Consider the following 26,364-nt stretch of genomic DNA (forward strand, 5'->3'; position numbering starts at 1 on the left):
TATGGGTTTAGTTAGCCAATTATTTGTCTCAGATGCATGGACTTGATGCTGGAGGAAGTCGTACCCACCAGCGGTTACATGAACCACCCTACGGCGATGAGTAGTCCAGCAATCCTATCGCACATATGTGTCCCTCCCTGGATTCGAACGTGTAAATCCACAATGTGAAATCAGAGGTGCGGTGGCAAGTGTATTCCCAACATTTAGCGCGATGTGCCACACTGCCGAGCAGTTAAATGATATAGGTATGGAGGAACATATTTCAGTCAGATAGAACTAAAAAAGAAACTACATAATCTGAATTGCATTGAAATTACACTTTTTTAAAATTTATGAGTTCGAAGATGACACAATAGTTGGTTGTCACCGCAGATTAAAATCCCCTTAAAAATGCATATTTCATTTCACCTTCATCACAACCAGGTGGAGCAGTAGGTTCAGATCCAGGTTCATGTGTGTAATATCCTTTAGGTTTTTTGCACATGAATGGACGAGGAATTTCACAAACATCATCGTCCCACTTTCCCGTATCAACTGATAAATGAATACAACTTTGAACGCTTCGGTCAGGTTGTCTAGCATCCCAAGCAGTGTATTGTACCTAATAATAAAAAAGATAATTAAATTATCTGGTGTACTGTTTTGTGTTGTTGCATCAAACACCAGAATCAAACTAAATACATATATGACTGGTAGTTGACTTACAAAGGTACCATCGGTCCACTGATATTCATTCGGGGATGCAATACTATTGAGACCAATCCAAAGATCTGATTGTCCACTCAATGTCATAGTCTGCCAAACAAAATCTTGATCAACGTCATTTTTGATTGAAACAAGATTAGAATCAAAAACTTCACATGCTGCCTCTGCTGCTTCCCAAATGGCCTCATCCGCTGCAGAATGAAAATGTGAGGTCAACAAACATTACGTATTTACCCGCATCAAACCGCATCATAATTTACTCCCAGAAATTAGGACCACAGGTCAAGTTTTTTTTATTATCAGCTGATCAACATTGATACATATGTAGTAAGTACTCACAAACAGACAAATAGCAAGATTCTCCGTATGGAATCCAACCAGTTGGGCAATTCATTTCAGGATTGGTGAACGAAAACGCTATTGGAGTATACCTGTGATGGAACAAGTTATAAAAGATCAGATTAAATAATCGGTGTCTCAAACATGTCTTGTCCCACCTGTCCCGCTTGCCCTACGTGTCTCACTTCTCCCACGTGTCTCACTTGTCCCATGCGTCCCACGTGTCTCTCTTGACCCAGGGCAAAGTCTGACACGTGGGACAAGTGATACTCGTGGGGCAAGCGGGAGGTGTCACCGGTTTAGATTCACTAACTTATATATAAAATGTGCAATTTCAACAGCATAATCAATTTTTTTCTCTCTCAATAAATCTACGTTTGAATTTTGGAAAATTGATAAATAGTAATAAGATATTCGTATTTGACTCTACCTATCTAAATCTTGTGAATGGACTCCATGCCTCTCTGTTCCTTCATAAACACTCTGGCCGGGCTCTGCTTTTATAGTAACAGTTCCACCAAGTTGATCAAGCAAAACACCAGCATGAATTGCAGCACTGCATATTTGCGAATTCTAAAAAAAATTCAATCTTTTTTCATGGTTCATCATATATCGACCAAGCCGTCATTTTCTATTTATAATGAAACATAATTAGTTGAGTAAAACACAAAAATAGACCTACACCAGAATATATTGTATCCCCGTATATATCATAGTTGTATCCTAATATTTCAGTGCAGTAAGCAGGACAATCAACATTTTTTGTCGTACTTAGGTCAGCATCATCCGTTGTTAACAATGCATCACCAAGTGTGTTACAGGTAATTTCCTCTGCAAATGAAATGAATTGAAAAGTATGAATGTGTTCAGTATAACAGATAAGATAATTTTCATCATACATTTATATTGAAGTGTCAGAGATACAAAGAGCAAATGCTGTTCAATACATAACATTAAATGACTCATTAGGTATGGATAGGGCAAAAAATGTATGCATAATATTAGATAGTCCAGGGTATAGAACTATGTTCGCCATCGCCCCGCCCGCCATGTCGAGTAGTTGACAAGTTCCAAAGTAACGAAGAAGAATCATGTGCGAAGAGATTGGCCGAGCATTTCTTTGTGTTTCTCATGAAATCTAGCAGTAATGGCTTCCGTCCTAAACAAACTTGGGCTGATAACTAAATGGCCTAGATTCTCTCCAATAATAAATATTAAAATCCTATTCAAATTCTACGTCGATATATTGAAATAACCATAGTTTCACACCTAATGGGCTACATCCAGTAATTTCCATTCTCATTCCAATTGTATTTCCGTTCCAGGATAATGGATATAATCGTATACCGGTAGTGAAAACTCTTTCTGTCAGCAATATTGTAGAAATTGTTCTTTGGTCGTTGCTACCGGTAAAAATTTGCTGCAATCATAAACAATGTGTTATCAGTCAGTCCGACTAACCACGAATGTAGCCATCAGGAATTATCAAAAAAATCCAAGAAAATGTATTTCAGATTTTGTACTTCTCAAGCCTAAGCCAGATGGAAAGGTGGAAATTATAGATCAGAACAAGGCCCCACACCTGGTAATAGCATTCATTTCATCACCATGTAAAAACATATAGACATTGATTTTAACAAATTCCCACAAATAATATCAATGACTCAATGATTTATCAATTATTGTTCAACTCCATTCCCGAATCAAGTCTGAAATTTTGACAAATTATATTATATTATTATTATTTCATCCCTGCTTTTTGGTGTTGAAATTTTGCGTTTTAAGATTATGCAACTGAAAAAAAAAAGTAATACTTACGACTTCATCATCGAAACTTTTATATTCAGCCCATGCTGAATTGGTCTCATCTTTAGCATATGAAATTTTAAATGTCTTCACCCATCTCTGAGCGTCGTTAGCTCCTTGTAGCAAGATTCCAGATACTTTCATGTGTTTTGACAGTAGAACTTGAATCCATGCTCCTAAGAATATTTTGAATTTGAAAAAAGTAATATTACATATGTATAGATCGGAAAGGAGCTACGCTTTTGAAAAGACCAGACTTAATGGTGTATGACATATATAGTAACTCGACAGAACTAAGCTAAATCCTTTGGAATATGTTTACGACTGTTGTCTCAAACTGTCGTGTTCCACCTGCCCCGTGTGTGCCACACATAACCCAATTCCACGAACCTCACTTTGTGTGAATAATGAATACTCTAACCTTCTGCCAAGGTATTATGTCTATCCTAACTCAAAGCATAGCATAAATTCCATTTCGAACGCTAACTTCAACCATTCAGCACAACCATGCAGCAACGTATTTTAAAAGGGGGTGAGTGTGAAACAAGTGTAGGGAAAGAAGGACGTAACATTTTTAAAACAAGAAATAATTGAACATCCGGGTTGGTTAGTTAATTGAAAAAGCTAAAAAAAAGTCCTGCTTCAGCTATTTAGCTGATCTAAAACTACGTTTTTATATATCGAAAAATACTAACCCTCCCCCTCATTTGTTGCCCACGAAGCTGGTCCGTTTAGTCTCCCCAACGCTCCCGCATGAGCTCCGTCTGTAGATGAAGATTCTGATATCATGTTATCGGTAATTGTCCCATCTTCCATTCCAAGCGGTTCAATGCAAGCTAAAGTAAAGAAATTACGAATATCATGTCAGAAAACATATGAAACCGGAAGCCTTAATCATTGTAAATTGTATTTATGTAACGATAATCAAAATGTTGCAATATTAGTTAACACGATATAAGAAGTTTCAAAGATATATTTGGGTTTAAGCAGTACGATCGTCACCATTATACAAATAAGCATTCTGGGTATGTAAACACAATCGAGATGTAGCACCGAGAGTTCGGACACAGCAGCTCGTGGTGGTATACAACTGGTTTACAGTGGTTTCAATGTTTAGAGTAGTGGTTTTCAAACGAGGTTCTGTGGCATACCATGGTTCTGCCAGTACCGTGGCGCACCGTGCTAAGCGTCAGGAATAATCTCACCACCTACCCTTTGATTGATTACTCTGCGTGGGTTTACAGGTTCAAGACCTGTGGCGGTATTTATATGCGAGAGGAGAGGTTGGACCCCAGCACAGACTGGTAACTGAACGAGAGGCATTGGTTTGCCATATGGTTTTCTCTCGGACAATTCAGACATTAAAATAATTAGGGGTTTCCTGGGGAATGTTTCATTGGTGCTCACCCCAGCAAAATGGTGGAAACCAGTGATCTAGTGTTTTATATAGTGACTAGGTCGTGACCATGAAGTACGAATTCTTGCGTATAAAATTGTTCATGATAAAAAAAATTATATCGTTTCGTATTAAATGTGAATATAAAATGTTCAAAACTATTTGGTATATTGGCTCACTATTTGTCTCACAGCTATAGATGACATTCAGATATTTGTAAACATTGGGACATGGATCTCCAAATTGAGCATTTGTTGCTTGAATCTGACAGGTGGCTTTACCGTTGCACATATTTGAAATAATTTCGAATGAATCCTCGGAGTGACAACCGCCTGGTACCGGTGCTCCACCATCGTTGCAGCTAAAAAATTACGACAGTAAAAATCTTTGACAAAAATTACGTTTTAGTATTTCCTTACAAGACGTACGATCACTGTCACGGATGCAGAAGAAGATGCTATAATTTATAAATAAATATAATTTGAATTACTCTAGTAAATACAGTGAAAATCTTTACAATATATATATCATCCGTATTTATCAGAATGGTGTACTACAAGATTTTGAAACGTCATGGCAACTTATTCTGACATCTTATTACTTTTTACCAATCTGCGAATACATTCTTCATTATTTTTCATCAGCACGATGATCTGCTTTGAAGGGATCGTTGATTAGCTGTTTAGCGGCCAAGTATTGTAGGTAAATATAAATGTTCCTACAAATGTATATTATTTGAGCATGTAAATAATCGAGGGTCAATGAACAATAATTGTTTAAATTCATATTGTACAATTTCGGCTAACATCGCAAATGAAAATTTTAAAAACGCAGTATCCTATGGTATATCAAAGGTTGCAAAGCATTATTTCATGTTCAGCTCAAACTCGTCAGAGCGGGCATGGGTTTAGTTTTAAAACCATGAGTTACCGGAAATGTTAACAACAATTTAGGGTAACTTGGTGCAGAAAATACTAATAAAGAATAAAAATAATCAATTTGTCAAAGCTAAATTCATACTAACGTTAAAACATTTGTCCGTCCATACGACGCATGGTGAACAAGAATAATTTGATTTCCTCCACAAATCAGAGTTCCAGTTTCTCCCTCGCATATGTTCGTAATTAAGTTGGCTGTGATCAATAGAATTTTAGTAAATATATACAGAAAAAAGGGTCGACGTGTAAAAAATCAACTTTTCAAAGTTATTTAAAAGTATAGAAGAAAATATTAGTAATATCTTATTACCATAATATCGTAATACCATACATTTTGGAATGGAAAGTAACAACATAATTGCCACTAAACACAATATATTAGAAATATTCAGAAATATAAAAACAAAACTACTTACTGCCAACTGGCGTGATGGGAAAATCATTACTATTCTTTTTACAAGCTACTCCTCGTTGGTAATTGCAAGGATTATCATTCCATGTTCCATCATATGTATACATCTCAACACATTCTTCATCTCCTGTCCAATTATTTGGCTCACCTGTCATAATAAATATAACAGAGTTAAACCAGGGTTGTGCAACAGGGGCCCGCGGTCCACAACTCGGCCCGCTGATCCATTTAGTGTGGCACTAGTCAGCAACTATAGATTTTCCCCCAGCAAGCATAAAACTCGAATTCGACAGTTTATGTTTAAAAAGTCGCTCACGTGGGTAAAAATACCTGTTTTTGTGTTCTTGTCGCAGCCTTGAATCTTCGACCGTTTTGGCCGGTTGCTTTATTACTGCAAGGCTAAGCAATAGCCGCATTCTCTTTTCTTGCCTTTCCCGCGAAATTTTCGTGTGGACCGGCTAGATGTCTTAATTGCTTATATGGCCCGCCAGCAAAAATGTGGCACACAAAAATCTATTTTTTTGACCATTCTCATAATGTGTGTTACTTACCGCTGTGCCAGTATTTATAATTAAATGGTCTTCCATCAGTCCACTTCCATCCTGCACTTTTGTCCATTGCATTTGCTCCAATCCACAGGGCTGATGCTGACACAAGTCCGGTCACATGAGCGGTAACATAATATTGTTCGTGCCTATATAGAAATTTAACATAGGATATGATTTACATTTATCCCAGAGGAGATGAAAGCCGATAAAGCGGCATAATCACATGGGGAAAACCACGGAATCTTGTCCTATTACCAGTCCAAGTCGGATATGGGATTAGTTACATAGTTATTTGTTTTGTGATGCATGGACCTGATGCTGGAAGAAGCCGTAACCGACCAGCGATTATGGGAAACCACCCTTGGGCGGTGAAGAGTCCACCAATTCTCTCGCACATAATTGCCTCGCATGGGATTCGAATCTGCAAACCCATGAAAGGTAAGCAGAAGTGCTCAGAGATGCGTATTTCAAACGCTTAGCACAGTGCGCTATACAAAATAGTTCTGCTTAAGTTTGGAACCGATTAGGAATCTGGAAGTCAAAAACTGAGCGATTTGTATATTTAAAAAACAAGAATAGTAAGGATAATATGGTTAAAAACGATTTCAAAATACATCAAATAAACTTTAATTACAAAATAGCATTAGAAGAAAAATATAGAATCTCAAAATATCGGCATGCATATATGATATATATTTGTCAAATAAAAATAACACATGAGAATTTTGAATGTGCTAATAAATTGTATGTAAATATGTTACTGCGATAATCACTACGTATATTGTCATGCCAAGAAGTAATCATACGATGCAAAATTTCATTGTACTAACATTGAATTAATGCTGAGTAGATCTCCTCCAAGATTGTAACAATAAAGTTGAGCATCTTGCCAGTCTCTTATTTTATATGGATTAAAATGATAACAAAGGAATTGGCCACCTGGATCATAAATCCAATCTTTGCCACATCTTGAATCGAATTCACCTGAAAAAAAAAATTCTTTGTAAAAATGTATCTGATTATGCGGAACGTTAGAAAGATGATAGATTCAATTCAATGAACTTAAATAAAACAAGACGGGATTACACAAAAATATGAAAAAACCTGGCAAGACAAGAGAAAATCTACAATTGTTATAGTCTCGCAAGAGAAGACAATTTTATCCTCCGTCCATAAAAGTAATTTTCGTTGCAAGATAATCAAAAAGGTGCGTCATTCGAATAATAAGAACAACTTTCTGGTGATTTGAATTACTAGCGCATTTAATTTGCGGTTATGTCTAATACAGTTATATCATTCTCTATTTTAATTCAATTTAAACCAAGTCAGAATAGATATTACCGTCTTTGAAGAAGCAAAATATAGTATCCGGAACACTGTTATCCCAGCAACATCCTCGACTTCGGCATTCCGAATCTGTTATACCAGCAAAGCCACAATCCATTCGGTTTTGATAGCTTACACTTGTGCATTCTTTGAAATTGTAAAAATAAATAAGTGTTCATAAAACACTGATAAATTACTAATCATAGCCAAACAATAAAACAATTGTAAACACCTGTTTGTGGTGCCGGAGTTGCCAAATCACCACCATCGGCCGCGCATCCAAGTATTTCAGCACGCATGGTGACGCCGCCGTTGTAACTCCAAGGATAAATTCGGATATACTTCGTCTTAATAGGAGTTGGCAGTCTGTTTGTTACTTTTGTGTTCATATCAACATTTCCTTTGAATATCTAAAAACAAAACATTTTTCATTGAAAGCATTTTTCATCTTCTGCCCAATTCTTTGGTTCTTCCAAGATAATTAATACGAGGAATGCGATCCAAATAGTACATGAATTTTTCAGTCATTTTTTTTTTCCTTGCAACGCAAGTTTTATATCAAACATTTTGCGTAGTCTGCATTGAATGTTTTTCAATACTTCTATACAGGATTGAAGTATGAGCTGTTATAATAAGTAGGCTATGTTAATTCGAGATATGCCCTCATAAGGGGTGTCTGACCATTCATATAGGCCGTAATCATTTAGTATTATTATGTATTATTATCTAATATGTACGATTGTTATCGCATTTTGCTGTTTCTAATGTGTTAGCCCAGGGTGGTCCAAGGTTGTGGGCTCCGCGGGCCACAAAATTATTTTGGCATTGGTCGCGGGCCACAATAGTATCAAGAATAGGTAAACAGTGCAATACAAAACAAGCACTTCTATTGTGTAAACACATAGTTATCAGGCATTGCCAATCTAGGCTAATGGAATCCGTATCCGACGTTTAGTTTTCTATCATGCCCATACTGTTAGCATATATTCCCGATCAAAACGATAGAAATCCAGGTAACAATTCAGACTGCCCATCACATCTTCAACTTCGCTAGTTGCTTCAGCTAGCCATCATACTAGTCAATTCAGTCACAGTAGTGATATAACAACAATATGTCAAACGATTTTTCTGATTTATTTTATGAGGAGCAATTTAAAATATCATATTTTGATTACTCACCGAATGCGCCGCGGGCGACAGATAATGGAGCAGCGGGCCACATGTGGCCCGAGGGCCTGGGTTTGGACCACCCTGTGTTAGCCACAATACTCTTAAGTAAATATTCCAAAAGTAGCTTAAATTAGTATTTTCACCACATTTATCAAATATAGGATATAATGGTTCACCCCGAACGCGGTTTCGGTGAACGCAGGATTTGTATTAAAATATCGTTAGATATTACGAATTATTATCCATACCAGGTCATTTGCATTTCCTGATTCCTTTACGAAACTCCAATTATCTCCATCATCAGAATATGCCACTTTGTATGTCTTGACCCACTGTGCATAGTCTCTCGGCCGACCTTGAGTAGTTATACCATGTACTGTTCTTTGAGGTGTGAGGTGTACTTGAAACCAACACGTTCCCGGAGTGGCAATATCAGCATCTATAAATCATACTTTATTCTCTGATCTGAATCTTTGTATTAATGAAGTATAGGTGTGATCATAAGCATTTCTTACGATTTGAAATTGGTTTATACGCTATAAAAATAAAAATCTACTTTCTATTTTACATGTATCAAAGTTAGACTTTTATCACGGGTGTCGCTGCTCGATAACCAACATTGTTTTTTTTTGCGTCACTTTTCACCATGAAATGGAATTTTTAAGTTTTTTTATCCTAGTTTTTGTTTGCATCAATTGTATGTTCATTTTGGTGAAAAATGAACTACTGACTACTACTGAAAATTCGTAATATATATTGCTTCAGCTCTTACTTGCAGCTGCCCATGCTCCTATATGTGGACCATCAGGATAATTATTCAGTCTTCCATAATAAGGTGCATGATTTTGGTTCCACTCAGAAGATGCTGTAATTTGCTGATCAAGAATTCTCCCATCTTCCATACCCAGCTGCTCCCAACAATCTGTTATATAAATAGTATATTGTAATATATTTTCGTGTTTACTAAATCAGATTCTTTCATGTTATATTTTGAATATACTGTATAAGGATTCAACCAATAGTCTGGTATTATATTTATTCACGATGAACTAAATATTGCTTGATTGTGACGTAATTTGATTGCTCAAATAATGGTTAGCGCACCAAGACTAAGACATGACATTATTATTAAAACAAAAATGTATATTTCATCATAATATTAGTTAAATGTTCTCAATAATGTCAAAAACTATGAAAATTGGTCACTCCAGAGTGATTTGATGAGATACATAAAACACTAGAGATACCTTCTATTGGTTTCTTGCATGCATAATTCCGGAGTTCTGTGCAGCCTAAGTCATCCCATTCGTAGTTCTTTTCTTTCCACATCAGGGCACATCCTTGCTGCAAAGATATATAAAATAAGTTTTATATATCTAAATTCGAATATCTTACTGCAAATTCAACTTCAAAGTTGTTCTATTTCCTAACTTAACAACAATAATTTGCGTCAATAACATATTTTCTCGTAGACAGGTTGTCAATTCATGTTTTATTGTGGATTATTCAAAGTAAAGTTAATAATTCTCGTTTGAAAGCGGAACATTATTATTTATGGGAGATCACCACTGTTAAACTACCACAACACAATTCTATTCACACCTATTCACCTATGAATCGTTTGTCATTTTTTTTTGTTGTACTTATTGTTGTGAAAAAAATCGCTTTTCATTAACTACTCTTGTTTACTTCGTGAGATTGGCCAATCAGCAATATGCCAAAAGTGACGTAACAATGCTCCCTTTTCGTATCCGCTCAGACACTTTTCTCACTGAGACAGACTTTCAAGCGTGGTCGTAAACATTACCTCGTTTTCGCGTTTTTGAACTCTATTCGTTTAGTTTTCAGTTGTGTTTCGGAAACTTAAATATAAATCAGATAATTCAATGATCACTCTGTCTTCATATGGGTTTTGATTTAATTGCAGTAATTAAAAATTAGTGTAAAAATGGCTGTAAAAAACTAGGCTAAAACCGGTACTTTTAAAAACGGATTGTTGTATGTGATAAATCATAATGATGGTTTGAAACACATACCCCATTTTACAGGCGCCAACTCGCAAAAGCACTCTTAAAATAGCCCCGAAAATTTTGCAATGGTAAAGTATAGAAAGAATTTTCCGGGGGTCAAAGGTCGGGGAAAGGTCCATTGCTTTGAAATTGTCGGTGGTTTAAGATTGTTGTTGTCGCTAGAAGGCTTAGCGAAAGTCAAAAGTTCATTGAGGAGTTTGGTAGACTACGATACGGGTACTGTAAAATATTGATAATACGTTGATATAATATAATAACTCTTCTGCTGTTGTTTCAATTACGTTGAGACTGGAAGCATAAATTATCATCGTCACAGAACCTAGAAAATCCAGGACAGTCGCGCGCACAAGTACCCTGAAATAGGCACTGGTAAGTTACCCTACAATGCGCTTACAAAAACACATTTACAAAATAAATCTACTCACCGCAACATTGTTAGGTTCCCCTTCAAACCAGTTTGTAAAATCCTATAAATGAAAATACATTGATGATAATAATGATTCTACATTAAACCAGTGTTACTATGTTTATGTATAATTACCCAGGCCGAATTATCTGACCATTGGAATTGATATATATTTTGTGTTGCATGTCCACCAATCCACGTACTACCAGCAAGGTGATCTGAGTTATAAAAAATAACATTAAACAAATTTAGGTATGTGAATTGCTCAATGCGAAAACGCGAAAGTCTCTAGCTTAGCTAGAAGCTTCCTAGCCAATTTCACACATTGTCATGGCCGGCATTAGACAGTGTTGGAGTCATATGCAAAGTGGATGCGGTGCCCAATTTAGGTAGATATAAACAAAATATCAAAAATTGAAATTTTGTAATAGAAAATGAAATCGTCTGTATGACCTGCTGAGTTCAAAATAACAATTTAATTAACTTTAATTAACGAGCCTTGCGTATACAGCGTGGTGGCTAAGGAGGTGAAGAACCCACTACGCTGCTGATAACAGAATCTCCGTACTCACCTATTAAAAACGAGTTTTCCTCCCCAGAAAGTACGCTTGATAAATGACCACCCATTTCAATACATTTATCCTCTGCAGCATCCCATTGAATCATTACATCAGAATTGAAATAATAGCAATGATCATCAAACCACAGCCACCCAGGGTCACACCCTTTGTGAATATCTGGGGTACGCAATAAATTGAATGATATTAATGTCATGGAACTAGAAAGGTGACGGACTTCCTTGGCAACGCACCCATGTTACCAACTACAAAAATGAGTGCATTTGGGTTTTAGTCTACCTATTTTATAACATACAATGCCTAGTTATTCCCACGAATAAAAATATATTCAAATTTAAATAAATGAATTGGCTTGTATAAAGATATTTTTGTTTTAATATTCAGAATAACTGCAGCCAAATGGACCAAATTACATCAGGCAGTAGGCAATATAGAACATTTAGTCAACATTTACGCTGGGACAATGATGTAATATTTTTACATGACAAATCAAAACCGTTCGGAGTAGGTCGGTCCCAATCTATGTTAGAATGGTCTCCTCCGTAAATAGCTCACTGAGACATATATACAAGGAATTGATTCTTAAGTCACTAAATCAAGTGTGCTAAGCCTTGTAAGTTCTTTTAATGTTTTCAAATGTCTCCTATCCATATAAAAAAAATAGTAGCGCGACCATATCTTGAAAAGCAATTATACTTTTCTAGTTGAAAGTCAAAGATATATTACAATATTCCAGAACAGTTTTTTGTTCCTCCATTAAACTCACTTGCAACAGGTACAATAGGTTTTGGTTCCACTCCTGGCTGTATTTCACAAATATAAGGTTGTTGCAGAAAACAATCCCCAGTTTCCCACCTTCCCAGGTAAAATCCTGTGTATATTTGAGCACAATCCCATGTATCCTGAATATATTAATGAGAGTTGTAATGTGCAATTGATACAAAACCATTGAAGTTATGTTCATACTAGCTTTGGGTCAATTATGATATTACAAAATCAAATTATGCCTGGCCTGTACATTCCAATATATGCAGTATTTTGCTTTTTTTTCCTGCAGATCTTGAACATAGAGTCAGTATTTTACCTTTCGATCTTGTGGTTGGTTTTTGTTCCACATAATATAGTCATTATCAGAAACAGGAGTGTTCTCTGAGTCTTCCCATCTAAACACTCCATCTTCAAGGGAATCAGAAATACCGAGCCAAAATTCATTAGCCCCCACATCAAGAAATTCTGGCAATTTCTCGGCAATGTATTGCTGTTCTTCATCGCTGTCAACATATGGATTTAAAAAATACATTTTGATCATCTGTATCAATATATATTTTTAGGAAAGTATCATTGTTTCGCAAAAATCGTTTTCTTCGATGACAAAATCGGGTAAAAGATGTGACTCGAAAATTAAAATTTCACAAAATTAACAAAAAAGTAAGTATTTACCTTTCTATGACAAGAATATTTCCTCCCATAGCTGAACAACGATCTCTGGCGTCCACCCATGTTCCCCATGCATTTTGCGACAGCACAAATAAGTAACATTTTCCAAGGGCCAGTCGCCAACCGTCAGCACAGGATCCTGCAAAATTTTGTAAATTAAAAATCACGGTCATAACATCTTGAAAGAAAAATACTAAAACGGCCAGCCCAACTATGTTATATAATATAGTACGTTGAACTCCATATCACCCAGGTAATACTGGGCCAAACTAATCACATGCTTGGGTCGCAAGAAATTCGAAAAAAAATTTGGGGTCTCGCCAAAAAGTAGTTGCCGACCCCTGGTCCAAGGTGTTGGAATGTCCTCAATTTATAGAATCCCCAGTTATTGACCAGCTTTGAAAGCTGTTCAGTCCTTTAGAACGTGTAATATCGATGCTACGACGTTAATCAAGTATCCTATTCCACTTACTCAAACGTAATGGATAAAAAATATGATATTCTTACCTGTTATACCAGTCTCGCACATGTAGCCACGTTCTTCACCGCATCTCTGTACTTGCCATGGTGAATCTGGTAAGATAATAACGGATTATATTAGAGATCATTTTAAGTAGATTCAATCTGAAAATTCCATTATTCTAACGCATATTACTGTCATGGATTAGAACGAAGATGTTAATAAACTCAATTTTCCTATACTTTTATCATAAAAAAATATATCATACACTGTATACATTACAGTTAATTAAATTGAGCATCGCGAGCATACCTGCCTTTTGTCAGCGTGGGGTGAGTATCGGAAGGCCAACTAATTCGCAGCCAAAAACTTCAACCCTAATGGTATTTTATTATATATTATATAGAACAGATTTAAAACTACAAGCAGATAGTCAGTATAGGCATATGGTGTGACAAAACCATTTGTGCAAAATTTTTTCTTACCGAAGGCGGTCATTTGTATCATACAGTACTCACAATTTACAGCATCTGGTGTCAGCTGCACACATTTTGAATATCTACTTGCGGAAGGTTCTCCATCCGCCCAATTATTATAAGACGAAGATTCTGTGTATGTATCAACCTCGTTGCTCCAGTACAGTTGCTGCGATTGGTGATTCTAACAAAAATAATTAGGGTGGATGAAAGAAAGAAAATTTGGCGTTTATTTTTATTGAATATTGGAATAATTTTATACGTATAGTACAGAAATATTGAAATTTTATTGTTAACAACACGCGGCACGGAATGAATTAATTCTAATTTTTATGACTTAATACTGGCGAATGTTTACATTTGTTGTAGTATAGTTTTATGGATTGTACACCACATATACGTAAGCTTGACGTTCGAGTCTGTGTTCAGACTGCAACCATGATGTCTTTGCCCTCATCGCGTTGTTCGTTTCTGTTTATGAGAGAGAGAGAGCCTGCCCGCGAATTCGTCGTCTTTGGGTTGCACGACGCCCTCGGTGCCTTTTCTTCTTTTCAACGGGGCAGTTCTCTCCGATTGCAATGATCAATACATAGTATCATAACATAATATATAGCACAGTGGATCTCAAACTTTTTAAGCCGCGCCACCTAATTAAAATTTGTCAAGTCTCGCGCCCCATCTCATAGGCAAATAACTAGATAACAATAAGCTACACATAATAGACAGTAAGACGAAAGTATTCGAAACACACGTTGGAAATACGTGAATAGAATTGCAATCGTTAAACAATAAAGAAATGCAAATATCCAAAATAAGGCGGGCAAAATCAAATCTAACAATTTGTTTTTATATATAATTAGCTTCACGCCCCCTCAAAAAATTGTCTACGCCCCCCTTGTGGGGCGCGCCCCATCGTTTGAGAACCACTATAGCAGTGGTTCCCAACCTTTAATGATTCGTGGCCCCCTTCCGGCACCTTTTTTTTCTCGTGGCCCCTCTGTACGTCATTTCAAAGTACTAAACGTGTTGGATTGGATTATGTTTTTACGACCTATTATGGAATGCAAAAACGAGCCATAGACAAGAAAGCCCAAGCTTTTTAGTATACAACTAATGGGAATCTTGCGCTTGGGACTGTCTGACGAGGTTGCGTTTCGGACTGTCTGACGAAGTTCCTTATATTAGGCACCGTCTTTGATATAGCCAGACGAATGTCACTGTCGATATTAAGACGGTTTTGATGCTAACAAGATCAGAAAATCCAGATTCGCACAAATAGGTTGTGACAAATTGTACTATCAGAAACCGATCTCAAAGTCATTAACCTGCGTACGATTTTTGTCACTTTACTTTTGGAGTTTAAGTCGACGTAATGATTCGCTGCTAATTACAAACGAGTAATGCAGACATTGAACAAATTCTCTGTCATCTCGAGTTACTTTGGTAAAGCCAAAGTAACTGTCGTTCCAGTTTCGTAATTTGGGCATTATGAATTTACAAATAGGTTTTGCGTCTATAATGCGATAATGGAGGTTATTTCGCAGTCTTATGAAACCGCCCGTCTGCATGTTAAACGGCCTACCAGGGATCTATTTTGATTGGTAGATTCTGAATCCCATTATGATCAAACAATTCAGGTACAAGAAGGTGCATACACCCAGTGATCGCAAATAACCTAGTTAGGTAATGAAACTGCGGTGATCGCCGAAACGGGGAATTTTATTTTAGAAGGAAATTATTCAAACGAAGTCACCTTATGATCAATTATTAGCCTTGTGGCATGCCCGCGACCCCCCTCCCCCCGCCCTTGAACTGCTTCGTATCCCCCTTTTGGGGGCCACCAGCCCGCGGTTCAGAACCACTGCACCATAGCAAATATGTCAACGATTAACGTAAATAGGTATTTAATCTGTTGCCTTTTAAAGCCTTTTACTTAATCGATCAATGTACACAAATGCACCTATTCTCTCCTGCGCGAAGCTAAATATTGGAAAACAATACGTATTTGTCATCGACTTGTAAAAAGTCCACATACCACGTTAGATAATCCGATCCATGTGTTTTTGTTTTTCGAGTTTACTTCAACAGAAACGGCTTTTTGTTCACTTTCAGAAGTGATCGCTGCAAGTTCTGCTCCTCTGGCTTTACAAGCTTCATTGGCATCGTTCCATGTTGCACTTGGTGAAAATGATAAGAACAGATTGACTTTGGGACAAAGGTGCTTTATTTTCAGTTACTATCTAAGCGCGGTATTTCATTATATCCGTGCTATTATGCGTTGAAGTCACATTTGTTGAAGTCACGTTGCGCTAAGAAGTTCAAGAATCTTTTAGTTTCTATACATTTAATTTAGCGATTTATGGCATAGATTTAACCCTTACCTTAACGCGATAGATTTCAGACTACACTTGGGTGGATGCAGTATGTTCTTCAGCTTTTTATTTTAGGGGGTTGTTTCCAAATTTAGTGGGTGGTAGATATTTTGTTATTACTATTTTTTTATTTTGTTACTATTTGTAACTTCTGAAAATGTTTGAAATTTTAGGGGGTTGCTTGAAATCTTACGGGGAGTAATGCCCCCCTTAGGGGAGAGGGGGTGTAGGGAAATCACTGGGTTGTCCCCGACTACACTTGGTGGAGTGGGCGACAAATTGCGATATACCTCGGTTATATTAACACACTTTAGTTTACTATTATAAACCACCGGAGCAATACGGAAGTGAGTAAAAAAAACATTTTATGAATATTCGATCACTTACGTTTCAGTGACAAATAAATAACATCTTCCATTGTAAAGTTCTTGCCAGCCCTCCGCAACATTGCATCGAGGTATAGTATCTGGAAATATTGACTAAGTTTATGTCACTGCGAATTCAATGATTATCGTTAAAATATCGCTGCAGTTTTTGAATTAACTTGGACTAATATTTTGACTTTTTAGATTAGCCTACAAAAAGTCCAAGCCTCGAAACCATTTTGAAGGAAACCGTTTATTGTGAATTTCGAAAAAAAGTACGTAGTTTTTGTATTTAAATTAGTGTTTATTCGCTTCCCGCTTTTGCTTCTCTATCTGTTCAAATGTGTATGTATCAAACTCATATACTGAAAACTAATATTTTTTCCACTCATATATATATAAAAAGTAAAAAAATACCAACATAGTAAGTAATGTAATCCTGAATTATGAATTTGGTAGCATCAATGAAAATTAGTATCATGAGAAGAATGGATGATAAATAAAATGGTTGAATTACTATCTAAGAGCCAAAAAAAATTGTATTCAAACTTTCACTAACCCAAATCATTTCCTCGCTCACAAAGATACGCCGTTGGGATTGAGCAACTCTGGTCGTTCCATTGTCCATTGTTAGGTCCTAACATGGTTGCACAACTTTCAGTTCCTCCTGGTGCATTCTCCCAGTGATCCGGCTGACCAGGAACCCAGTTACTTGAAAAAAAATTGTGTTTAATAATTATTATTGATTTTATTTTATTTTAGATACGATAGTCAGCGTTTTACCAAGTTTTGTTTTTTATACCCTCGCTGTGTATCTTACTTACGTGTATGTGTATGGCGTACCATCCACCCACTGCCAATCGTCCGATTCTTTTAAGTCGTGGAGGCCGATCCAAGTGCCTCCGACACTTGGTATCAATGTGGCCAGGAACGCCTGTAAACACGAAGCAAGTTAAAATTTTATGAAATTGATTCAACGGCTTTTTAAGGTTATAGCAACAAGTTAACTGACACCCCTTTCGACATATTGTGAAGAGACTTGCTTAAGAATTCCTTTTTTTTTATTGTTTTGTTGGACACGAATTAGACCTATGAATCGTTTTTTTATTAGCCTATGTTGTTGTACGTAAATCCTGTTGTTGTTGTAAAAATCGATTCTCTCCAACTAATGGAATCAATTGCTTTGAAATTTTAGTTAAAGATTGTTGTTGATGCTAGGAGGCTATTACTTTTATATATTCCAATAATTTCTGTGGGCTCTATGGGATTCGTTTTTCAATTTACAGTTTTGTGTGATAACGTCATTAAAATTAAAAACTGTGCATCGTGCGATGGTTTCGCGATCGCATTTCAGCTATCTGGTGGACTACCGATACTGTAAAATAGTTGATACTACGTCGTTTTGAATTTATTGTATATTTGAGGATTGCTCTTCTTTCATATTATCGCAAGAGTATGCGAAGTACGAATCATTGTTTCGGCTTTTGTATTCTCCGATAGGGTTGACGTCACTATTCTTGCCTGCCCCTTCGCCCCATTTTGGTATTGCCTTACCCCTTCTTAATCTGACTGATGTGTTGGGTTGGTCGTTTTTTCGTTGATTTCGTAGATATTAAAGCTCTTTACTTGCATATCTAACCTATTGTGTAGATTTGCAGCAAACGAAATCTTCTGAGCTAAAGGTTTTACAGACTTGGCGAGCATACCTAATCATGATGCCGTACCACTACGATACGATGTACAGAGTCAATGTTTACAAGTCCTTTGGCTGTGTGAGAAAGGAGGCAAACTAAATGAAAGGTTGCGACGCATCAAAACATCTATTTGTGGTATCCAGACCGCACCGACAAATGTCACACTGGGCCATGATTGCTGATTTTGAATTTACTCGAAATTTAGTGTGCGGGAAAACCACTAATCCATTTTTTTTAAGTAAAAATGCCGAATACTAAAATAATTCAATTTGTTTACTTCTTTTGACGGTAAGATTTCTGTGAAAAACATGCACACACATATATATCTGTAAGATGAATAGTTGGACACAAAGTGTACATATGGATCGTTTTGCTATTATTATTATGTTGCTGTTCTTCTTTTTCATCTTGTTGGTATTTTTATTATTGCTTTTCTCTTCAATTACTGGACCAATTGCTTAAAATTTTTAGTGGTTTAAGATCGTTGTTATCGCTAGAATGCTCTTATATACTTTAATTTGTTGCTAAATTTTCTATGAATCGTATAAGATCTGATATATAACATTCCGCTGATTTATTTTTTATTCATGGGAACAAATTTTCTTCCGATTCGATTTTGCGAACTCGTGCTTTGCGAAAGTCGGAGGGTATTTTATACCAGTAGCGCACAGTGGGCAGTGGGTTATACGGTAAGTTGATGTGAAAAGTAAAGTACTCAAAGTCGGGAGTTTTTTTCGTTAAGCGAAAGGTAGGCTACTGGTAATTTAAAAGATTTGTTTTGGCCCCGTTCAGCTGAAGGTAGGCCACAGGTGATTTAAAAGATTTGTTTTGACTTTTGTTTCCATATATTTAAGCATCATTCTCTTGTTGTAATGATACTGCTAGAAATAACAATTTTACATTACATATGGAACACGCTTTTCAATACAGTATTTCCCATACATAAGTGTTTTTCGTTATTAAATGCCAGATGCAAATTTACTGCCATAAGGAAATCTGAATCCCCCCGAAAAGTACTATATCTATTGTACTTTTCCAGACTCTTGATTCGAAATACAATTATTAAAAATATTGTGAAACAAAAATTTCACGATTCCTAATGAACATCACCTCATCATACTGTGTAAATAAGACTATGTCCTCAATTTTATTTCGAAAATAACACTAGGACTTATTTTGGGGGGATCAGGGGTTCTCAAACTCTTGGTGTTGCGGAGCCCTTGAAAAGTTGAATATTATTTGCGGAGCCCCAAAATAAATGTTAAAATTGTTACTTTTAGATTAATATTCCTGAGCAAAGTAAAAGTACTTATTTCTTTTTTACTTATTTTAAATGCTGAACCTTTTTTAATAGGGTTAACACAAGTCATAAATAAATCTAAAGTTTATACTAAAGCTGTAAATTTGACATTTGACAAACATATATATTAATAAATTAGGGGTCGAATCTTTTCCCTTTTGACATTTTTGGAAAATTTAAAAGGCCGCTAATAACGTGCGCGATTTCATTTTGTTACAATCGCCGATTTTTTCGTCAGCATGGCGTGTTTTAAACATCTTTACGCCGGTGTTTATTCTCCCTAAATCAAAAATTTCCCTCTGCATATACATGTATTGTTACACAATGACGACGTTAATTGCGTTTTTGTTCTCGTGGGGAATTATGAGTTCAATGTGAAAAACATGTTACCATATTATAGTCATCGGCGACGGAATGCTAAAAATAATAATTAATAAAGAGGTAAATCCACAACTCAAATTTCTTGATTGAAAAACGGCATTCTAAAATATTAAAACTAAAACTTTAAAAGGAAGATCACACGTTTTGTTTCAGCAGACTCACCTCAGATTCAAAACGCTTTTATAGACATTGTAAATCTCACAATTTGGTTTTATGTTAGGTTTTCATCGTAGTAACTGCGAAATCGAAACACAGTCAATTGTGCGCGCGATGTAACTTTTTTTCTCATTCTGAAACTACCGACGCAGCCGCACGCAATCAATTGTGCGCGCGATCCTCGATGTACCTTTTTTTCATTCTGAAACTACCGACGGAGCCGAATGCAATAAAATAAATTTCAATTGTCCGTATTTTGCCCAGTCATTGTGATTTTTTGAACGGCGATATCTTGCTTAAAAATAATCTCAAGGGCAAAGGAACAAATCAAGTTTGACAAATCCCGAAATCGCCAAAATACGACTCCAATTTATTTATAGTTGGCAGTTTATCACATATTTTATGTTATTTTAGAATAGTATACTTTCATTTTAGTAATCCTAATAGTAATCTCGAATCAAACGTGAGTAACGATGAGCACAATTACATTATAACGACGAGACACGTTAAATGCTCGCATCGGAAATTGGATTGAATATTTTACGCAACAGAAATCTCGTTATCCGTTTTTTTAATTGCTAAGAATGTTGCGCGGAAATTTCCGATTCCGATTTTGAACCACCTCCCTCTTAAGAATCCTGGCTACGCTCCTGCTTATAAATAATGTCATTTTTTAATTCCGCCTCTTTACCATATTTGTCAGATTTTATCAAAGCTGTTATTGCTTCTTTGAACGGTTACAAAATTTTGAGTCAGTATTTTGAAGAGTAATCGAATAGCTCGCGGAGCCCTTGGGTTTCTCTCGCGGAGCCCTGGGGCTCCGTACGGAGCACTTTGAGAACCTATTGTAGAGAATAACGAGATTTTTTATTATGCCAAATATGAATACCGATTTCCATTACTTATAAATAGCACGTCTTCATTTAAAATAACTGCTACATATAGATTATTAACCATTTAAAAAGTAGAAAGAGTAGAAATTTTCTGAGTAGAAATTTCTTGCCATCGACTAGAACCCAGTGGTTCTCGACCCTCATGGACCCTTCCCCGAGCATCGACTTCCGTGTTTACATCGCGACATTGGCCAATCAGCAACAATGTCCCCTTTTCGCATCCGCTCAGACACTGTTCTCACTCAGACAGATTTTCAGGCGTGGTCGTAAACATTACCTCGTTTTCGCGTTTTTTAACTCTATTCGTTAGTTTTCAGTTGTGTTTTGGAAATTTAAAAATAAATCAGATATTTCAATGATCACTCTGTTTTCCTAGGAGTTTTAATTTAATTGCAGTAATAAAAAATTAGTGTAAAAATAGCTGTGATAGACTGGGCTAAAGTTGTTTACCGGTACTTTTAAAAACAGATTGTTGTATGCGATGAATCATAATGATGATTTGAAACAAATACCCCATTTTACAGGCGCCAACTCGCAAAACCAGTCCCAAAATACGGCCCGAAAATTTTGCAATGGTAAAGTATAGGAAGAATTTTTCGGGGGTTAAAGGTCGGGGAAAGGTCAATTGTATTGTGACGCCCTCCAAAATTATGCTCAAGTTACGACTACCCGTGAAAATACGTATTGATACCTTTCAATAAAACACTTTTTTGCAATGAGTTCCATATAAAGAAACAATTAAAAAAAACATAACGACAGTCAGTGAAATCATATTTAATGGGCCCTGGTGGAAAAGTCTGCTTTATATAAAAACGAAATCGCAAAAGGGGTAGGAGCCCGCAACGCTTTTTGAACCAAGAAAAATAATCTTTATCATAAGAAAACCGAATTTTCAGAATTAAACTTTTTTATTGTAACATCATCACATAAGGGATCGATATAATTGAAAGGTAAATGAATCACGAAATTTTGCGACGTCCTAGCAAAATTAAAACGACGCACTTCCACGGGATTAGGTCAAAAAAAAAATTGCGCTATCGACTAAATCATTTTTAAAGGGGAGCGCTTATATTAAAACAATTTCTAAAATTCATGCTTGGTTTTATTTTCGGGGAAACACAGTAGAATCACCGCGCTTGCATAACAAAGCATATTCTGATCGTAAGACCCGATTTGCGATTTGCTAAGTGCGCCTCGAAATATATATGTTACATATTTTTTTTATTCTAAATGTTTTATTGTTTCTCATTGTTGCAAATGATGTGTATACGAATCAATTTTCATTTCACTGTTCTATGTTGTGTACGCTCTGTTACGTCGGGTATCCTATATGCTGCAATTTCGAAGGCCGCAGTTTATTCATTTGCTGAACATGAGTGATTTTTTAGCATTTTGAAGAAAAACCAGGCAGAGATAAGATAAGTACATATTAACGATGACAAAATTGTGTTTTATTATCAGGCAGCATATTTTTCGTGTAGGTGCGGCATGAGTTTTTTCCATGATAATTTGGCGCCACACAAACTGCTGTCTTATGCTAAGTTTGATCAATAACAGTGAACAATTCCGGAAAAAGACCATGCCGTCGGTGGCCAGACATCGTAATTTATCATTTAGGCCTGCATAAACAAACGTTGAGCCAAGGCTGGACTTGCTATGCAGCAAAAAGTATTCGCACCCATTACACTGAATAATTGAGTAACGTTAATTTGAATAAATATGTGCTTGTTTTTGTAATTGAGTAGTTGAGAATTAGCTGTGTCAATAAAACAACAAAAATGCATATTTCGAGCTGTTTAGCATTATTAGCGCGAACAAGGGCCGCGGAAAATTTTAATATATTAAAAGGGGCCGCGAGCTTAAAAGTTTGGGAAGCCCTGGTGTAGACTACTACCTAGTATTGAATATAGCAAACGATTTATCTTTGTGTAACGAGACTAAATGAAATGCATAAACTTTTAATTCATAGCAGATATACATACATCTTCAGCATTATCGTTTATCACAACTAAGTTAGCTTGCATCCGTTCGCATTGGGACTGAGCTTCGTGCCAGGGAAGAATTGTAGATATACCGTCGGATAGGTAATAACACCTCCCATTGTTTTCTACCCAGTCGTCTGGACATACACCAAAACAACCTGTGAGAATATTGAATATTTAAAACAACCAAAATTAAATAATCGATATCGAATTGGAGTTCCTAAAAATATCTACTAAAAAGAAAAAATAATTTTCTCCGATTCCTAAGCATAAGCCAACCATATTTCTCTTTGTACAACTATGATTATATGTGGACCAGTTCTCTTCTAATCGACTGCATATTATTGTTGGAATATATATTGTTCGTTCTTTCATTTCAAGTGATAAACTAGATCATGCAAAATATAGATTAATTACTTGAATCATTATAAATCTTACCCGATATAAATGAAATATACACTAAGACGAAAAGTACTCCTTTCCACATTTTTTCTTCCATTCTATTAATACGTCAGAACAAATTTGTCATGACCTCAAAAATCAAAGCTTGGTTTTTTTTATAGCTTGTTTGATAAGAATAAATTTTGGTTTAAATGTGGTCGTGTGTCCGATTGTATATGGTTTATACTTTATCTACCACGAGACTGCTGTGTGTCGCAGAACTTTCAATCCAATTCTGAAAGGCTACAATTTTTTAAATTACTGTCGATTCGCATATTTTTCAAATTTCCATTTTTGAAACAACTGTTCAGTGTTCTTTAGCCCAGTGGTTTACAAACATTTTAACAACAAAACAGGGCACCGCTGAAAATCACCAGATAAAAATAAAGCACACAATCTTCAGAATATTTCAAGCGACTCAACACTATTTCGATAAGCCCGTATGGCTTCAAACAAACTATATATACTCGGGCGACTCTCTTTAGTCCCGATAACCCATTTCAAGGGTAGAATTGTGTAATTGAAATATGACATATAGAATTGGACAATTGTTACAGTTTCTGTGTAAAAAAATATCCCAGACAAGTTTTCTAAAAGAAATTTGTTGACCTAAAAGAAATTTGTTGACCTGCAGATAATACCATATTGAGATTTTAATCACAAGCTTCTGTAAAATTGAAATTGAAAAAAATTCAAACAAGGATAATTTCGTTAATAAAAAACTTTCCCATGACAATACCATCCCTCTCATCTGAGGACGGACAGAAATGATGAAAACATGAACATGTCTCTGATGCAAAAAGGTTTACATATCATATATATATAACAAACATAAACATATCTATGGATGAACAGTTGAATAAGTTTTGTCTTCACATCTACAAAACATATCGGACCTTGATAATATTCAGATTTATATCGTTCATAAGAAATTCTAAAAAATTACACAGAAGAAAAATATACTCAATTATTCAAGTTGTCCAACAATAGAGCTAGATAGCAGAGCACCTCAAGATAGTTTTCTAATAAAGAGAACGTTGTTAAAGCTCAACAAAACATCTGATGTCAAATACTTTTCTAATCAGCATATTGACGATGACTCGACAGCACAAGCTGGTTTATGACCTAGATATTTATTTGATGTATGACCACTTTACGGAATTCAGAATTTAATCGAGGAGTATAAATTATTCGTAATAATCAAAAATTGTATCGTCAATCGGGCATGTACCTTATAAAAATAAGCATTTGTTGTAAACGGTTCACACAGAACATGCTTACTCAAATATGACTTAATATTCGACATATACTCCGACATAACAAACATTCATTGTTTCAACTATTTTTAAATACCGTGTTATGCAATGCTCATTTTAATTAATTAATCATTTACCCTTACTGCGTTTATCCGCCTCATTACAAGAGTTATTTTTCCTGCTTGCAATTAGACGGTGTCGTTTTGTACCATTTACACAGACAATGAATGATTAATCAGAGCAAATCGTAATATCGGCGCTTTGTGTCACAAATAATTTCTCTGTGCTCCAAAGGTCATTGACAACAATCACGATGTAGTAAACTCCTAATTTTTCATTGACACGAAATGAACCTATAGATCGTTTTGTCATTTCGTATTTGTCTTGTTGTTGTTGTGAAAAAAATCGCTTTACTCTTTACCTACTGGGCCATTTGCTTCAATTTTCCATGGTTAAAGATTGTTGTTGTCTCTAGACGGCTATTATTTTTATTCCTAAATTCCCTATGGGATTTGATCCTTATCTAAAATTCCATTGTTTTAGTTTTGTTCGTGGGAACACGTTTTTATGACAGCGTGACGGTTGTCTTCCGTTTTGATTTTGCGTGCCTATTGGTCAGGCGAAGTCGTGAAGACTCCAGTACCGGAAGTCTTCTGTGACATATTTCATGCCCGTACTACTTCCGTTTGGTCTTCGTGTCCATACATTTGAGCATCGCTCTCTTCTTTAGTTTCGAATAGAATGCAATGAGTTATGAAACACGTCTGATCGAATTCTAGTTCGATATATAACCCAACCTTTTGCGGGTATGGTCGATATTGGCTATCAGTCTAGGTGTGATACACTGTAAATGTATGCTTAGAGTCATATGACTGTACCTGCTTACTATTGGTAATTTCGTTGATTCTACAGTGACTAATGATGTCGTCAATGGTAGAATATTAGCTAATATTTGTGCGAGAACACGCACGTCTGGTAAAACTTTGCCAACGTAAGACCTTCTAAATTCTAAATAAAAACTATTTTCATGAGGGCTATCGTCAACAGACGATAAACATGCTAATCGGTTTGCCATTTAGCAATAAAATATCCTTAGTGGGAAATTCAAAACTCTCTGGTTTTGTTCGGATCTTGCAAACCACTCAGCCGATATTCTGGGATATTGTGAAACACAAACAATGAGTCATTTTATTCGATGAACAACAATATATATATATATATAATTTTCAATTAATCGCGTGCTGCAAATATAATATATATAATATTTAGTGTACACAAGCTGCCAAATTGAGCAAGCTGAAAAAATACGAGCCTGTCATGATCCAATATAGAATATACATTGGGGAACATTTGTAAAAGAGGAAGCGTCGTTTTAAAACCAATTGGATACTGGATGCATTTTTCATCGAATCTCGTAATATTAGTTTCCTCGTTAACAATGCTACCTTATCTGCTTAATTCAAATAAACGCAAGCGTAGAAACATGACATATAACTC

General features: G+C 35.9%; 1 protein-coding gene across 1 annotated transcript in view; it reads right to left on the reverse strand.

Moving 5' to 3' along the window:
* LOC144425162 (uncharacterized) overlaps nucleotides 1–23,736 on the reverse strand; it is a 33,317-nt gene extending 9,581 nt beyond the window's left edge. The window contains exons 1-32 of the mRNA XM_078114553.1: nucleotides 23,609–23,736; nucleotides 23,171–23,328; nucleotides 17,589–17,698; nucleotides 17,324–17,475; nucleotides 16,787–16,865; nucleotides 16,063–16,204; nucleotides 14,070–14,211; nucleotides 13,599–13,664; nucleotides 13,095–13,230; nucleotides 12,739–12,925; nucleotides 12,421–12,556; nucleotides 11,649–11,813; nucleotides 11,212–11,294; nucleotides 11,096–11,137; nucleotides 9,888–9,984; nucleotides 9,413–9,562; nucleotides 8,889–9,079; nucleotides 7,703–7,880; nucleotides 7,486–7,617; nucleotides 6,975–7,128; nucleotides 6,148–6,290; nucleotides 5,601–5,744; nucleotides 5,271–5,379; nucleotides 4,426–4,607; nucleotides 3,546–3,686; nucleotides 2,863–3,026; nucleotides 2,314–2,464; nucleotides 1,727–1,875; nucleotides 1,475–1,617; nucleotides 1,045–1,136; nucleotides 706–896; nucleotides 409–601 (exon numbers count right to left, since the gene is read on the reverse strand). Of these exons, the coding sequence (XP_077970679.1) occupies nucleotides 409–601; nucleotides 706–896; nucleotides 1,045–1,136; nucleotides 1,475–1,617; nucleotides 1,727–1,875; nucleotides 2,314–2,464; nucleotides 2,863–3,026; nucleotides 3,546–3,686; nucleotides 4,426–4,607; nucleotides 5,271–5,379; nucleotides 5,601–5,744; nucleotides 6,148–6,290; nucleotides 6,975–7,128; nucleotides 7,486–7,617; nucleotides 7,703–7,880; nucleotides 8,889–9,079; nucleotides 9,413–9,562; nucleotides 9,888–9,984; nucleotides 11,096–11,137; nucleotides 11,212–11,294; nucleotides 11,649–11,813; nucleotides 12,421–12,556; nucleotides 12,739–12,925; nucleotides 13,095–13,230; nucleotides 13,599–13,664; nucleotides 14,070–14,211; nucleotides 16,063–16,204; nucleotides 16,787–16,865; nucleotides 17,324–17,475; nucleotides 17,589–17,698; nucleotides 23,171–23,328; nucleotides 23,609–23,669 (4,363 nt within the window). The 5' untranslated portion in view covers nucleotides 23,670–23,736. The remainder of the gene's footprint in view (nucleotides 1–408; nucleotides 602–705; nucleotides 897–1,044; nucleotides 1,137–1,474; nucleotides 1,618–1,726; nucleotides 1,876–2,313; nucleotides 2,465–2,862; nucleotides 3,027–3,545; nucleotides 3,687–4,425; nucleotides 4,608–5,270; nucleotides 5,380–5,600; nucleotides 5,745–6,147; nucleotides 6,291–6,974; nucleotides 7,129–7,485; nucleotides 7,618–7,702; nucleotides 7,881–8,888; nucleotides 9,080–9,412; nucleotides 9,563–9,887; nucleotides 9,985–11,095; nucleotides 11,138–11,211; nucleotides 11,295–11,648; nucleotides 11,814–12,420; nucleotides 12,557–12,738; nucleotides 12,926–13,094; nucleotides 13,231–13,598; nucleotides 13,665–14,069; nucleotides 14,212–16,062; nucleotides 16,205–16,786; nucleotides 16,866–17,323; nucleotides 17,476–17,588; nucleotides 17,699–23,170; nucleotides 23,329–23,608) is intronic.
* Nucleotides 23,737–26,364: the final 2,628 nt, after the last annotated feature.

The sequence above is a fragment of the Styela clava genome, chromosome 7 (assembly GCF_964204865.1).
Source record: "Styela clava chromosome 7, kaStyClav1.hap1.2, whole genome shotgun sequence".
In the NCBI taxonomy this organism is placed as follows: Eukaryota; Metazoa; Chordata; class Ascidiacea; order Stolidobranchia; family Styelidae; genus Styela; species Styela clava.